Genomic DNA, 14,701 nt, shown 5'->3' with positions numbered 1-14,701 from the left:
TTCCCCAGACATGTTGCCGATATCAAATACAAATTAGGTTATATTTTTTCTGAAAATGGTACATTTTCTCAGTTTAAACATTCGATAGGTTTTTATTGTGAATAAAATAGGAGTTTGAGATTTGCATATTGCAGTCTGTTTTTAACCACTTGCCGACCGCCGCATGACTATCTACGTCGGCGGTCAGCCCTTCACAGGCAAACTGACGTAGGTCTACGTCGCTTGCTTGTGAGGGTCTAGGGAGCGAGCGCGCGCCCCCGGAGGATTGTGAATCAAGAAGACTACGTCTGTCAATGAGCGACAGAGAAAACTGGAATTCCTTCCACCTCTATCCTGCGAAGAAGCTTCAGCAGTAACTTGAGAGGAGGGAAGACATACAGTAGCTGATACTGTCCCCACGGGGCGACCAGCGCGTCTGCTGTGTTCGTTCGCGGACCTCGGGAGCGGGTTACAAAACTCTGCGCCTTCCTGTTGAGCCGAGCTGCCAACAGATCCACCTCCAGGGTGCCCCAATGAAGGCACCACTGGTGAAATATCTCTGGATGAAAATCCAGAATCTAACGGCTGACCTAATCTGTCTGCCGATTTTCCACCCCCGGAGTGCATACTGCGGGGAGAGCCGGAACAAACCGTTCCGCCCAATGAAAAATGCCCTGAAGCTACTTGGTCCAGAGAATCAGACAAAGTCTGATCGCTCTCAGTTCCAATACATTTATCGGTAACCTGGATTCTGTCGGAAGAAATGACTTCCCCTGGCTGAGCATCGGAGACCGAAGCTACCAGACCAGAGACTTTCTGGTCCGCTCGCTCAATCGGATCCGATTGTCCAGAGAATCGGGATTCTGATTTCACCTGAAAAGAATCTCCTTTTGTGATCTTCTGCAAAAGTGAAGAAAACGTTCTGCTCAAGGAGTGGGAACTGCCGCTCCCTGTAGCATCAAGTCTATTATTGCTCCCCGCAAAGCTTTTAAGCGATCCGGGGATAGTCGAATGTTGGAAGGGAAGAATCGCACCAGTAGAAGTGATCGAAGCTTGATTTTGTATCTCGACCGCATGACCTCGCAAACCCCTTTGTCTGGGATTCTGGAAAGCCATGGATCCGGAAACCGGTGAAGACGTCCCCCCACCCCAGAGATGGGTGGGGGCGCACCTTCAGGCTGTCTTATCTTCAGGTTTGGCTGAGTCAGGCTTTTGTTTTCCCGACCAGCACCCTCTGAAACCCCCTGAAGGGGCTTTGGAGGACTTCCCCTTATCACCCGCCCCAGCAGAGCGAACAAACTTTTTATGAGCGGAAAAGGAAGGTCCTCGCCTGTTACGAGGTCCTTTACCTTTAGCTGTTTGTGGCACCTCCCAATTGCTCCTCGAGGTGTTTGGTCATCTCAAACATGGCCGCCCCCATACTGGAGACACGAGGCTACGCCAAAATGGCAGCCCCGCGCGACCTGCGGGAAAATGGCGGCGGCCTGTGGAGGATGGCAGCGATCTGTGCAAAATAGCAGCGGCCTGCGGGAGGTGTACGGCCTGTGGGAGGATGGCGGTAATCCAGGCACAGGCATCAGCCTGTATCTGCACCTTATGCATCAGGTAAGCCCTCTTACATGGCCATCCTAATAGTAATGCCAGCCATTGACTAATAGTCATGATCCCTTACAGTGCCCCTCATACAGTGACCAATTGTCAGCTCCCAAACCAAGCTTCTGGTTCCTATTCACTAAATCACCCTCAAGAGGGGGATATGTGACACCTGTTATAGGATAGAGGGGGGATCCAGGATTCCGGTCATCCCAGGGAGGGGCCCGTGTCCACCCACAAACCCGACAGGGGGGAGAGGGGGAACATTTTACTCACCATACCAGAACAGGCGGGCGCCAACACCTGACAGAACCCCTCTCCACCGAGGTGGGGGGGCTGTCGACTAATACGGACGCCGTGACTCAGTTTCCAACCGGTCGTCGGCGTTTAACTCGAGGGGTCAGTCCACGTCCAGTGGGACTATGTCGCGGCCGACCCAGCGCGGAGCTAGGGCCTTCACGCGCTCGTAGGCTGACTGGGGTGACCACTGGATCCTAAGATCCAGCCCGTCGCCCAGTCTCAGCATACTTGCTTGAAGATCTCACAGGAACAACTGGAGAAAAAAAGCTGCCTAAAAAAATTTTTCTAAAAAAAAAAAAAAAAATCTTGCCAGGACCAAGATCCCAGCAAGGAACTTAGGTCCTTACTCCTAACTAGACAGAAAAAAACTAACATCCTGTAGCAGGGAGAGAGAGGATATACCCTCTGGGACTGCCCCTAAGGTGTGGCCAGAACGTTTTCCTTCTGCCTAGTGTCCTACTCCTGTAGAGGGCAGTATAACCCGATTTGATATTAATCAAGAGGACTGCGTCTGTCAATGAGCGACAGAGAAAAGGACTTTTCCAAAACTGCCTTTTGTCTATTTTTTTTGTACACGTTTTTGGTGAATGGGTAGGTGGTACGATGTACCAGATATCCATACACATGGGGGGGCCTGGGATCTGGAGCCCCTCCTTGTTAAAGGGGGCTTCCAGATTCCAATAAGCCTCCCCCCGCAGACCCCCACAACCACAGCCCACGGTTGTCGGGAAGAGACCCCTGTCCCCAGCAACATGGGCAAGAGCCCCCCTTGCCCCAAAGCACCACCCCCCCCCCATCTTTAGGGCATGTGGCCTGGTGTGGTTCACTAGGGGGGGGGCACTCGCTCGCCCCCACCCCCATCCTGGCCAGCCAGGCTGTGTGCTCGGATAAGGGTCTGGTATGGATTTTAGGGGGAACCCCACGCTCTTTTTATTAAAAAAAAATTGGTGTGGGGTTCCCCTTTAAAATCCATACCAGACGTGAGGGGCTTGGCATGGAGGGGGGGGAACCCACGCCGTTTTTAAAAAAAAATTTTATCTGCATTGCCCGGAGCCAACAATACATTACAGCCGCAAGTTTAAATTCAAATTTTTCCTTTAGAAATGTCTGTATTGCTGCAGCAAGCTACATACAATGCGCAAATGCATCACTTTACAAGCACATTAAGGGGGCCCCCTAGGCACGATATTTAAATACAAATTTCATTTTTATTGTTTCACTTTAAGAAGTATTAAAATAACTGCTACAGTAAAAAAACTATTGTTTTGATTCCTGTCCATTAGGCAGTACCCAGGTCCCCATACACTTTTTTGGGCCAATAACTTGCATTTAAGACTTTAAAATTAGGACTTGATTTTTCCCGTTTGTGTCCCATAGACTTTAATGGAGTTTGCCTGTTCGCTAGACCATTTCCCCTGTTCGAGATGTTCTGGTGCGAACTGAACAGGGGGGGTGTTCAGCTCATCACTATTTAAATGTAGTAAGAAATCTAAATGTAGCAAATTGTGACAGATATGTGCAATTGCATAACAGAAAATATATCAATTACTTCCTTAGATAAACCTAGCATGGCAACAAACATTAGAGTAGTCTAACACAGGACAGCTACACATATATTTGTTAGAAAATAAATAAATAATACACTGGACACTTGACTGGGTTCTACAGGTAACAACCATACATTCCCTTTGGTTACTTGTATGGTAACAATAAAAAGGTCTTTTTTTTTTTTTTTTTTTTAACTACAAAGCTGAACTACCATTTTGGAAAATACCCTATGTGGTGTGTAAAATAAAAAACATTTCACACATAACATGGGCCATGCCGTCTAATGGAGAAGAGAAAGAAAGAGGAGGGGATTGCCAGTCTGGATGACCCCACTTTATCCAAGTTTGAGGTATGGTAGAAACTTACTAGCATAGTGTGGCACATTGGGTGCTGTATGAAATAGCTTGTGAATGCCATGTCCACAGTAGCTTCGAACAACCGAAAATCCATTGGCTTGAGCATGTTTCTGTATTATATTGCCCAATTCTCTGTACCGAACACCAGGTTTCACTGTGAAAAACAAAATCTAGGATTATTCATTGGCTTATCACCCATCTCATCTACATAAAAAAATCTCTCTGTTGAATTCTCCTAGTTTGTCAGGTTGGGGTAGCACATGAAAAGGATCTATTACAAGATACAAACCCATGGCACCAGCAGTTGCACTGCCCTGAACTGGTGCTCTATCCTCTGTGACATAGGGTGGGTGCTTGTGATGGTCATGTATCAGAGCCAGCCTGTCCAATCACAAACCAAAGTTGATGTTGCAAGCACCTGTTCCTTAGCAAATCAGATAGCACCAGATGAAGGCATTGAGTACACTGGGCCACTGCCAAAGGGTAAAGAACAATTTTCCACGGGAATAGTGGTTAATTGTCCCAGACCCAACCCAACACTGGTTTTAAACAGCCCAAGGTCTCAGTTTCTGCAGCCCTGCTGGCATTATTGATACAGCTGCCCATGATAGATGGGAGTCCAATGCCCAGAACCTGAACCAATCAGCTACTGGGATTCTGATCTTGTTACACAGCCCTCCACAGGAGCACCTGGTAGCAGATCACTGAATACAAGGCTTCCTACAGGCTTAATATAGTCTCCACTGACCAAATCCAGCCCCCCTTCCCCCCCCCCCACACACACACACACACTTATGAGGGGGGAAAACCAAAACAGAAAAAACACACAAACTGGATCTTTGTATTACAGTAAAATCCCTTTATTCAAGGTTCACTGACAGACACAGCTTCAAGTCTTCAGACCATTGGGCCTTATTGCTCTCTCTCAGAGTAGAACTAGACGGAAACTTTTGGATTATGCCCCTGAGGCAGTCCAAGAGGGTATACCATCACTTCCTGCTGTTTTTAACAAGCAGTGTCAGAAGAACATACTCAACCCAACAGAGGAGTGGGTGCTGTGTCCGTCAGTGAACCTTTTTGTCTTACCATAAAATCCTTTTCTCTGATGTTCATTGACAAACAACTCCATATCTTCTTGACCCGTGGGTTATTCTGCTCTTCCTAGGAGTAGGACACTAGGTGGAAAAAGGGTTAACAAAAGTGAACAAAGCTTAACTACGCCTATGGGGCAGTCCCAGGAGGTATACTCCCGCGTCCTGCTCTTGGATCTCAGTTTTGTAACAAGCAGTGTCAGAAGCATACATAACCCAACTGCAAAGGAGTGGGTGCGGTGTCTGTTGATGAACAGAGAAAAGGATTTTACGGTAAGACAAAAATCCAGTTCTCTTTCGTCCATTGACAGACATAGCTCCATATCTTCTTGACATGTGGGACGTCCCAAAACTGTGTCAACATGAGGGGTGGGAAGAATATCTCAAATATACTTCCCAAAGGCTAAACCTAGCCAACCAGGTATAACAGGAGCCCAACCAGGCACTGGAACTCACCTGACAAAAAGAAAGAAAAAAAAAAGGAGTACACCCTCAAAGAGGACTAACCCTCTCCAGCAGCGGCCTGCAACCCTTGCAGGCAAAAGGAGGAATCCGCAAGATGCCAACAGATCAACCTTATAAAAATTATGAAAAAGTGCGCCGACGACCAGGTGGCTGCCTTGCAAACCTGCACCACTGACGTCTGATGACGAAAGTCCCAAGAGGCACTAAGCGCCCATTTAAAATGTGCCATAATAGGAAAGGAGGATCCTAACCCTTAACCACTTGCCGACCAGTCACGTTGACTGCCGCAACCACTTGCCGACCAGTCACGTTGACTGTACTGCGGCAAAGTGGTTTGTTATCGTCTGGCGACGTAGACCTACGTCAGACGATCCCCTCTCTCGGAGGCTCGCGTGCGCGCCGCCGGAGGCTTGCCCCCGCTGTATTCAGTTACAGCGGGAGTCGGGCATGGGAAGGAGCGGCAGTGATCACTGCCGCTCTTCCCCGATCGTCGGGGATCTAGTGTGAAAATCCGCCCGCTTGTGTAAACAAAGCGGGCGGATCTCCTAAGTGACAGGCAGGGTCAGATTGCAGGGTTCAGCATAGATTTCTGTGAAAGGCTGAAAATACCAATGGTGAACATTCCTGAATGGTCAGAATTAGAGAAGGGAGAAATGGAGGAAGAAGAAGAAGAGAGCCAGTGGCAAGAAATGTCCAAGAAGAAAACCGCTAAAGAAAAGCCAAGGAACTAATGTTATGGGGTTGGATGCAGGGGGTGGGGGGTTTGAAAAAGTGAAATAATAATCCAGATGGGACCCCAGGGACTCAAGCCGCTCTGAGCCCGTTCTTCGGAGGAGACGGGTGTGCTAGGCGAGCAAAGTCAGAGCCCGACCTCGGGGATAAAAGTCGAATTTAGATGGGAGGAAGATATTCGACTAATGGGCCCCATTAGGTTAGGGAATTATATCAAAGGGGGTAATACCACGGGAGACTGAGGGGGAGGGAGGGTGGGGAAATGGGAACAAGCTTTATAGAAAAGTGGTTGCCCCTGTTTTGCAGTGTTCTTTTCTGTGTCCTGTTAGGTGTGCCCCATGAACAAGGAACATGTCCCGGTACAGTGTGTCAGACTTATAGTGGAGAAGTAGGAGGAAGAGGAGATGGGATTGAGAGAGAGGAGGAGAGAAATACAGAGGAAAGTATAACAAAGAGATGACAGCAGTAACTTTGTTACATATGTTAGGGGCATGAACTCTCCGGAAAAGAGACATAAAATCTTAAGGGAAATTAAATACCTGGCTGCAGATATAGTTTTTCTCCAGGAAACCGATATAACCCATTCGCCGAATATTAGGTTATATTCTCGACACCCTATATGGTATTACGCGGATTCTGGAAGAGAGGATGACGAACCCAGATGGAAGATTCCTCTTTTTGAAGGGGAAGCTATTTAATGGAGGATGGCCATTTAGAGAAGGTATTGGGGAAATTAATGGATTTTAGGAAAGGGGGGGGGGGGTGATTATGGCCGAGGACCTTAACTTTTGTTTAGACCCAGAAATGGACAGTACTTTGCGTGTCCAGAGGAGCAGAAATGCCCAGCTAAGGATGATTAAGAAAAGATTATTTAAATGTCAATTTTCAGATTGTCATTTGTCAGACATCTGGAGAATATTACACCCGAAAGAACGTGATTTTACATTCAGCTCAGCTGTACACGGAACATACTCAAGGATTGACCATATAATGACTGAGCATAGATGGATAGAAAGGGTGAGCGGAGCGAGGGTGGAGGCAAGAACCTGGTCAGCTTATGCCCCTATCACAATGAGGATGAAAATATCAAGAGATCAACCTAAAATGGGCTTCTGGAGAATGGACGAGGAATTAATAAGGGACAGAGTGTGGGGAAAGGAAATAAGAGAAAAAGCTGGAACTATATTTCCAAATTAATGAGACAGAAGAAGCTACAAAAGATATTCTGTTGGAGAAACAAAAAGCATATAGCCGGGGAATCTTAACTTCTAAAAGGGGTACAAAGGAAAAAGGAAAGAGCTAAAAATAAAGATAGATTAATAAGAGATCTTTAAATTAGAACTAAGTTATAAGAGAGCACAGGAAGCGTAAACATTCCATACATTAGAGGTAAAAAGAGAGGAATTAAAAGATTTGTTGGATCAGGAAACTAGACAGACGTTTCATAAAATAGTCAAAGAAAGATACCAGGAGAGTAAAAAAATTGGAAAAAAATCTGGCTCCAAGGATCCAAAAAAAAAAAGAAGATAGTCAACTTCATAAAACAGGATAAAGTAAGAGCGGGGAGATAGTGCATTCGACTACCAAGATAGCGAGGGAATTCCAGAACCATTACGGCAGTCTATATGCAGTAAGAGAAGAGGACAAACAGGCAAAGGAGGTAAATAGAAGCGAGAAAATTAAGGAATATTTAAGAGAAGCAAGGATGTTTAAAGTGGACGAGGAAAAACTAGCAAAATTGGAAGCCCCGATTACCGAGGAGGAGATAGGAAGAGCCGTAAAAAAAAAAAAAAAAACACCATCTCAGGAAAGAGCCCAGGGCCAGATGGGTTTACAATTATAAAAAGGTTTAGAGAACTACTGGTATCTAAATTAAAGGGTTATTTGAATGGTCTAGGGTCGCAGTTTGAGATGAGCAAAGAAGCTCTCTTGGAATCCATTATGGTTATTTTGAAAGAGGAGAAAGACCCCACACACTGTTCGAGCTATAGACCCGTTTCACTCCTAAATGTGGATACAAAACTTTTTACAAAAATATTAGCAACAAGGATGAAGTAGTTAATGACAGAATGGGTACATAGTGATCAGGTTGGATTCATCCCAGGGAGACAGAGAAGGGACAATGGAGTAAGAACTATCCTTCTAATGCAACAGATAAGAAAAGGGCACTGGGGATTGATACTGTCGATAGATGCTGAAAAAGCATTCGACCCTGTAGGAGAAAAAAAAGTTACTCTCTTCCCCCCCCCCCCATGAGACCTTTAATGTCATCCACGGTAGCTCCAAGCAGGCGATCCCCTTGCAAGGAAATAGCAACCAAGGCCTTTTTAGAAGTCTGGTCCGCAGACCAGCACTTGAGCCAAAAGACACGCTGAAGGACTACCGCTGAAAGAGAGCCCAGGCACTAAGGGAGCCGCATCCAAAAAGGCATCACAGATCAACGGCAGCGCCTGGCCCAGCTGGTCCGCTAGCTCAGCAAAGGCAGGGGGGAGCGGTTCTCCCTCCAGGTCACAGCGTAAAAGCCTAGAACACTCGGTCAGAGTTTGCGACACCAGGGCAATGGTGAATATCCGTGCCGAACCAGCCAGAGTCTACATATTGGACCATAGCCTCCGCATTCATGTCAGTCGGATCCTTAAAGGCCAGGGACTCTAACCGGAATCATGGTTGATTGTTTACTCTAGAAACCGGAGGGTCCACCACCGGTGGAACAGTCTACTTCTTAAGAAGGGGCTCCTGATAGGGGTAACGCCTAGAAAATTCGCTTATGGACCCCAACGAACACTTAGATCGGCCCCACTCTTTAGCGACAATTCTGTCAAAACAGGTGGGGAAAGGAAACAACTTTGTCGCACTGCATGGCTTGTACGTGCCAAAGGGAACCGCGCCTCTATTGCAGCTGAGTCTTCCATCTTCAAAGTCTCATGTACAGATACAATCAGTGCTTCCACCAGCGCCTTTTCATGCACGGTTGCAGACTTGGAGGAATCATCCTCACTATCAGAGGATTCAGGGCACGTGGTTGCAGATGGAGCAGGGTGACCCATATCTGCGGCAGCCGAAGCAGATTCAAGATCCAGTGAGGCAGATGAGGCATGGGGAAGGTGGGGGGCGCTTTTTGCTAGCCCCTCACCCAAAACACAAAGGACTCCAGGACCGCCATCAGTGCACCTTTAAAGTGCGGTACTCCCCCCTGTTACATTTAGATGGATGGTTTGGACCGCAGCCTCAGAGATGGGATCAGGTGGGGAGATGTGCTCCAAAGACTCCATGAGTCACCAGGGGGACCCAACAAAAAAAGTTCAACACTGCAAAAGGACCCCCACTGCACTGGCAGCAACAACCGGTCACCAGGCACACAGCACCAAGTGATCCTCAGCAGAGAGGGAGAGGACCCCACCAGACTCACTACCCAGCAGAAACGGGCACCTGCAGCCACCAGGATAATCTACACTCCACAAGCGGCGATCAGGAAGTGAAAGGATCCAGGAGTCAGCACTAGGGGATTGGGAGGGGCTCCCGCCGCCGAAATGGCCACCCACAGGGCTCCACTATCATGGTCGCCACCATCGCAAAATGGCCGCCATACTACACAAACATGGCCGCCGTGCATAGGAACACACAGGCTAAAGCAAAATGGCGGCACCATGAGGCCTAGGGACCAAGGAGGGATCCCTAGGCCTCAAGGACAGAAGCCCCTGGCAGGAGTCCCCCACCAGGTATGGGAGAGGGGGCAGCTACTCACCATACCGGGAACCAGCCGGGCACTGCTCCAGACAGAACCCCTCACCATTGAAATGCTGCCACTAAATGAGGAATGCTGCCACTAAAAGAAATTTGCCAGGACCAGAGATACCAGCAAGAAACTAGGTCTCCTGACTAGGCAGAAAAAAAAAAAAACTGGGTACCTATAGCAGAGTTCATTGACAAACACAGGACCCACCCCTCTGTGGAGTTGTAATTCTTCTGACACTGCTTGTAACAAAACTGAGTACCTATAGCAGATAGGAAGTATACCCCCTTGGACTGCCCATACTGGATTTTTTTCTGCCTAGTGTCCTACTGCTGTAGAGGGCAGTATAACCCAATGGTAATGAAGATCAGGAGCTGTGTCCATCAATGAACAAAAGAAATATAATTTTCAAAACAGACAGCAAAACACTCTGGGACTTGAGGGGATTTAGTGAAAAAGGCCCGGGACCTAAGTGGTTAAAATAGGAAAAGTCTAACAAATCCCAAATTTGCTTAAAGGTCGGTTCACACCAGAGAAACAAACCCATTCACAAAAAAAATGCCTGTGTGCTCCCCCACAGTGCAATTTGGCAGCCAATTCATCTGAACAGGCTGCAAATCCCACTGGAACACACAAAAATGAGTGCATGCACTACTATTGAAAAATGCGCGGTACCATGCGATCAGGTGTCTTCAAAAACTCCCCTTACAACCTGCATTTGAGGTGTGCTATTTTGCACCAGTAGCAGATTGCAACGGTAGTGTTTTGAATGCAGTGCAGGAAACATGCACATAAGCCACCTTTCTGGTACGGCATTCTGGTGTGAGCCGGCCCTAAACCCCACCAGGCAAAAATCTATACTGTCTCTACAATTTCCACACCCCTTTAATCAGCTGTTAAATATTCCTTACTTGGTGAAGTCCATTAAACCCACCTGAGACTCCACCCCCCCCCATTCAGGTCCAGCACTGATTTAGTTTCCGTCTATGCGTCTATGGGAACCACTGATCCAGCTCTGCACGGTAAAGCAGCACTAAAGTCCTAAAATAAAAAACTGCCAGTAGACAGGCTCTTTATTGCTGAAGAGAGATGCAATGTTTTATCTGCAATAAAGTAAAAACGTACCTGCCTCCCCACAGTCTTCATTAGCATGTACACTGAGCTGCACATGTGCAGCTCAGTTTACATTCTGTCACAGATCCAGTGTGCCAGGATGAGTGAACACGTGCTTGCACTTTAAGCCTCATCTGGTCCCTTTCACTTCTCTCAGACTGACATCAGATCTTTTCTTGTTCCCAACAGGACCTCTCTGCTCACTGGCCAATAGAAATTGTCCCTGTCATTCAGACAGTGATGTGGACACCTGGAAGAAGGATCCTAGCAGGGGGTAAACCGACAGAAGGATTTGGCGCGGGATGATTTTGGGACCACAGCTTCCGTTAATTTAAAAAAGGGGGAGGGGGTTACATTAATCTCAGAATTCGGCTTTAGGCCCCATACAGTTTCTCAGCACAAAGATACTGACTGCATGCATGCTAATGCACACACTGGAGATTTACTTACACTGGTGTGTGCAAAAATCTGGTGCAGCTCTGCATAGAAAGTAATCAGCTTCAAGATTTTATGGTCAACCTTAAAGCGGAGTTCCACCCATTTATTAAAGCAGGGTTCCACCCTGGAATTTTTTTTTTTTTAAAAATACCCCCGGGACAGTCAGGGCTAGTGCATTCCACAATGGCTAGTCTCTGATCTGTCCCGGTTTGCACTTACCTGTTAGGACAAATACTTACCTTGAAAAAGTCTTGTCCAGCGCTGCCATCTCAGGTGTGGGCAGCTTGAAGCCAGTGCGATCCTCTTCTGCGTCCTCTTCCTTCTTGCTCAGTCCCACGATGCCCTGCGCCGGCCCCGCCGTCACTTCCGGGCGCGCGCGTCATCCCTCCACAGCTTCTGGGCGCGCGCCCCGGAACTGACGTCAGGGCCGGTGCAGGCGCAATGATTCCTGGGAGCGATGACGTTCAGCTCCCAGGAATCATTGCAAAGCCAGGAAGTGACGACGGGCTGCGGCCGAGGAAGGAGGAAGAAGGAAGTAAGGTAAGGAAGTAAGGTAAGTATATTTTCTTCTCTACGAGGTAAGTTAAAAAAAAAAAAAAAAAAAAAATGCGATTATCCATTTGTTTTTCAGGTGATCCGGAGCGAGAAGATGGAGGCAAGTATAAAATTAGGGTGGAACTCCACTTTAAGTTGAGATGTACGTAATCCCCTTTAAAAATTCTTTTACCAACGCAAACTTTTTTTTTTTCTTTTTTGTAAGGAAATATTTTTCTTCGTTATTTATTCGCACTTCCGGGTCCTTCCGCCTATAGGCGATTACGTCACTAGACAATTTGCAAGGGCTCCTGGGATAGCAGCGTCATGTATCCCAGCAGCCCTTGCGAATCGCCTAGTGATGAAATCTCGCGTTATTTCCAGATCGCCATCAGCTGTTCTCTCAGGGATGTATTGCATTCAGTCTGCACTCCGCCCGGCCCCCTCTATGTGAGCACGGACTGAAAGCATTACATCCTGTAGTGCTCACTGAGAGGAGGCGGGGCGGAGCGCGGACTGAATGCAATACATCCCTGAGAACAGCTGATGGCGATCTGGAAATAACGCAAGATTTCGTTACTAGGCAATTCACAAGGGCTGCTGGGATACACGACTCCGCTATCCCATCCGCCCTTGCGAATCGCCTAGTGACGTAATCGCCTCTAGGCAGCAGGACCCAGAAGTGCGGATGAAGAAAAAGGGCATTTCTTTACAAAAAAGAAAAAATAGTTTACATTGGTAAAAGCATATTTAAAGGGGATTACGTACATCTCAACTTAATAAATGGGTGGAACTCCGCTTTAATTGAACAAGCTGAACTTAAAAGCCGATTGGCTACTGTGCACAGCTGCATCAGATTCTGAGTGCTCCAGTTTTAGTAAATCTACTCTACTGTGTGGCACTGCACAGCAGCTTCTGAGAAGCCAACCTGTAAAGTGCTATCTTCCTGTGCAAATCCTATATTTAATAAAGTGTCATGCCAGGGTAAAACAAGCTTGGTGGTGCATCAGGATATGTTTGACATTCACACAGTGAAATCACAGATACAGACTTTGAGCTGTATTAATTAGGAGTCATTCAAAAACTTATTTGTATGTCAATAGATTGCACTGAACCTTCAAGTCAGTAATGCTTTCTTTTTTTTTAGCAACAGAAAAACCTTACTACTGTTTGTAGAAGTTAAATGTTCTTCTAAGGTACAAGTTCACAAATGAGCACTCACCCTCATCAATAGCCTGCATTAGGCACTCATACGTTGTCTGGACAAGCTTTCTGGCTCCCTCCTCAACATCTCCAACATAAAATGTCTCATTGAGATCACCGTGATAACCATTGCGATAAACCGTAATGTCCACTGGAAAATACCACATATGAAGGTTAAATTGCATGCATTTAGGAGATACTCAAAAATACCCATGGTAATCTACATTCTTTATTTTCTGTATTACGTATTGCTTAGAAATACCGTTTACAATGTCTCCATCCTGCAAAGGCCTCCTGTCTGGAATACCATGGCAGATCACTTCATTTACTGATGTGCAGCATGACTTCGGAAAATTATAATAATTCAGTGGAGAAGGGTAACAATTTCTTGAAATGCATGCCTATAGTGAATATGCAAGAAGCACATTAAGAAAAAAACGATGTCTCAATTAAATATTCTGTGCAAACATACAATGTATACATATCAATTATGTAATCACAATCACTGTACAACCTCCCACCTCCCTTAATGCTTTTCTCCACTCCCAACTCTCTAATGCCAAATTAGTCTTGCTAGATCAAAGACCTGTTCTGCTAACACATACAGTGAAGAATTTGAGTTTTGCCGGCAAAGTATACACAGATACAAATTTTCAATCATCTGTGGCTGGATAAAGAAAACCTTCAGGGCAACTCTACTTTTGCAGGGAAAAAAAAAATACAGCAAATAAAAAATATAGCAAAAAACAACTGCTATACAATTCATATTGTATCCCATTATGAAAAATGATCTTTTTTCACACTGCAGCCACTGTAATTTTTCTGTTAAATGGCAAACTAGAGGTGTTCTGTGCACACTGTTGTTCTATTCAGGAAAAAGTCTGACTATTAGGCTGGATTCACATATATGCGAATTGGATATGTTTTTTAACCGCATCCAATTCACATAACATGCAAGTGTGGCCGGCTTTTACTGAAGTCGGTTTACACATGTCCAGGGCATCTGCGGTGTGGTTTTGAAAAGAATCCTGTGCTTTTTTGGGTCCGGATCAGGTGTGAATTCAGGGAAAGATTTGCACCGGAACCGATGAACAGAAACGTACAGGACACCGGACTGCAAACCGCAGTCACAAATATGTGAACCCAGCCTTACAAAACATGACTATACAATTAGTGAGACTTTCCAGGAGCTGCCATAATGTATTAGTCGGATTTCATTTTAGTTTTGTAAATCGAATTCAATGATGAAGCAACCAGGCAATGTCTTCTAAAAACAGTCTCTAAACAAGCCAAATAAGAACAGATTATAAAAAGACCTAAGAGAATAAAGGAAACCTGTACATACAAACAGGTCTAATAAAGCACAGATCTTTGTTTAAGCTCTATAAAACTACCAGCTTCCTCTTTTTTCAGCACCTGAAGTACAGTAAATAAATCTGTTTCCCCCCCCTCACTTAGACCAAGGTGGCTCATCCATTCTCATAATATGTGGAACACTTACTATATTACTGTAAATTGAAAGTCCACAGATGCGATACATAAGCCATAATATCAACCTGCTTGCGCGGGGCGCACGCAAATATGCAGCTTGGCATTAAGCACTAAGCGGCCTATCT

General features: G+C 46.1%; 1 protein-coding gene across 3 annotated transcripts in view; it reads right to left on the bottom strand.

Annotated features, from left to right (window-relative positions):
• Positions 1-14,701, bottom strand: part of METAP1 (methionyl aminopeptidase 1) — a 90,302-nt gene that overhangs the window by 28,067 nt on the left and 47,534 nt on the right. For all 3 annotated transcript variants that reach the window (XM_082243177.1, XM_082243175.1, XM_082243176.1), the window contains exons 7-9: positions 13,348-13,486; positions 13,105-13,236; positions 3,787-3,930 (exon numbers count right to left, since the gene is read on the bottom strand). In XM_082243177.1, coding sequence (XP_082099303.1) covers positions 3,787-3,930; positions 13,105-13,236; positions 13,348-13,486 — 415 coding nt within the window. The remainder of the gene's footprint in view (positions 1-3,786; positions 3,931-13,104; positions 13,237-13,347; positions 13,487-14,701) is intronic.

The sequence above is a fragment of the Pelophylax lessonae genome (genome assembly GCF_965119305.1).
Source record: "Pelophylax lessonae genome assembly, chromosome: 1".
NCBI lineage: Eukaryota > Metazoa > Chordata > Amphibia > Anura > Ranidae > Pelophylax > Pelophylax lessonae.
This window is presented reverse-complemented; position numbering and strand designations above follow the sequence as displayed.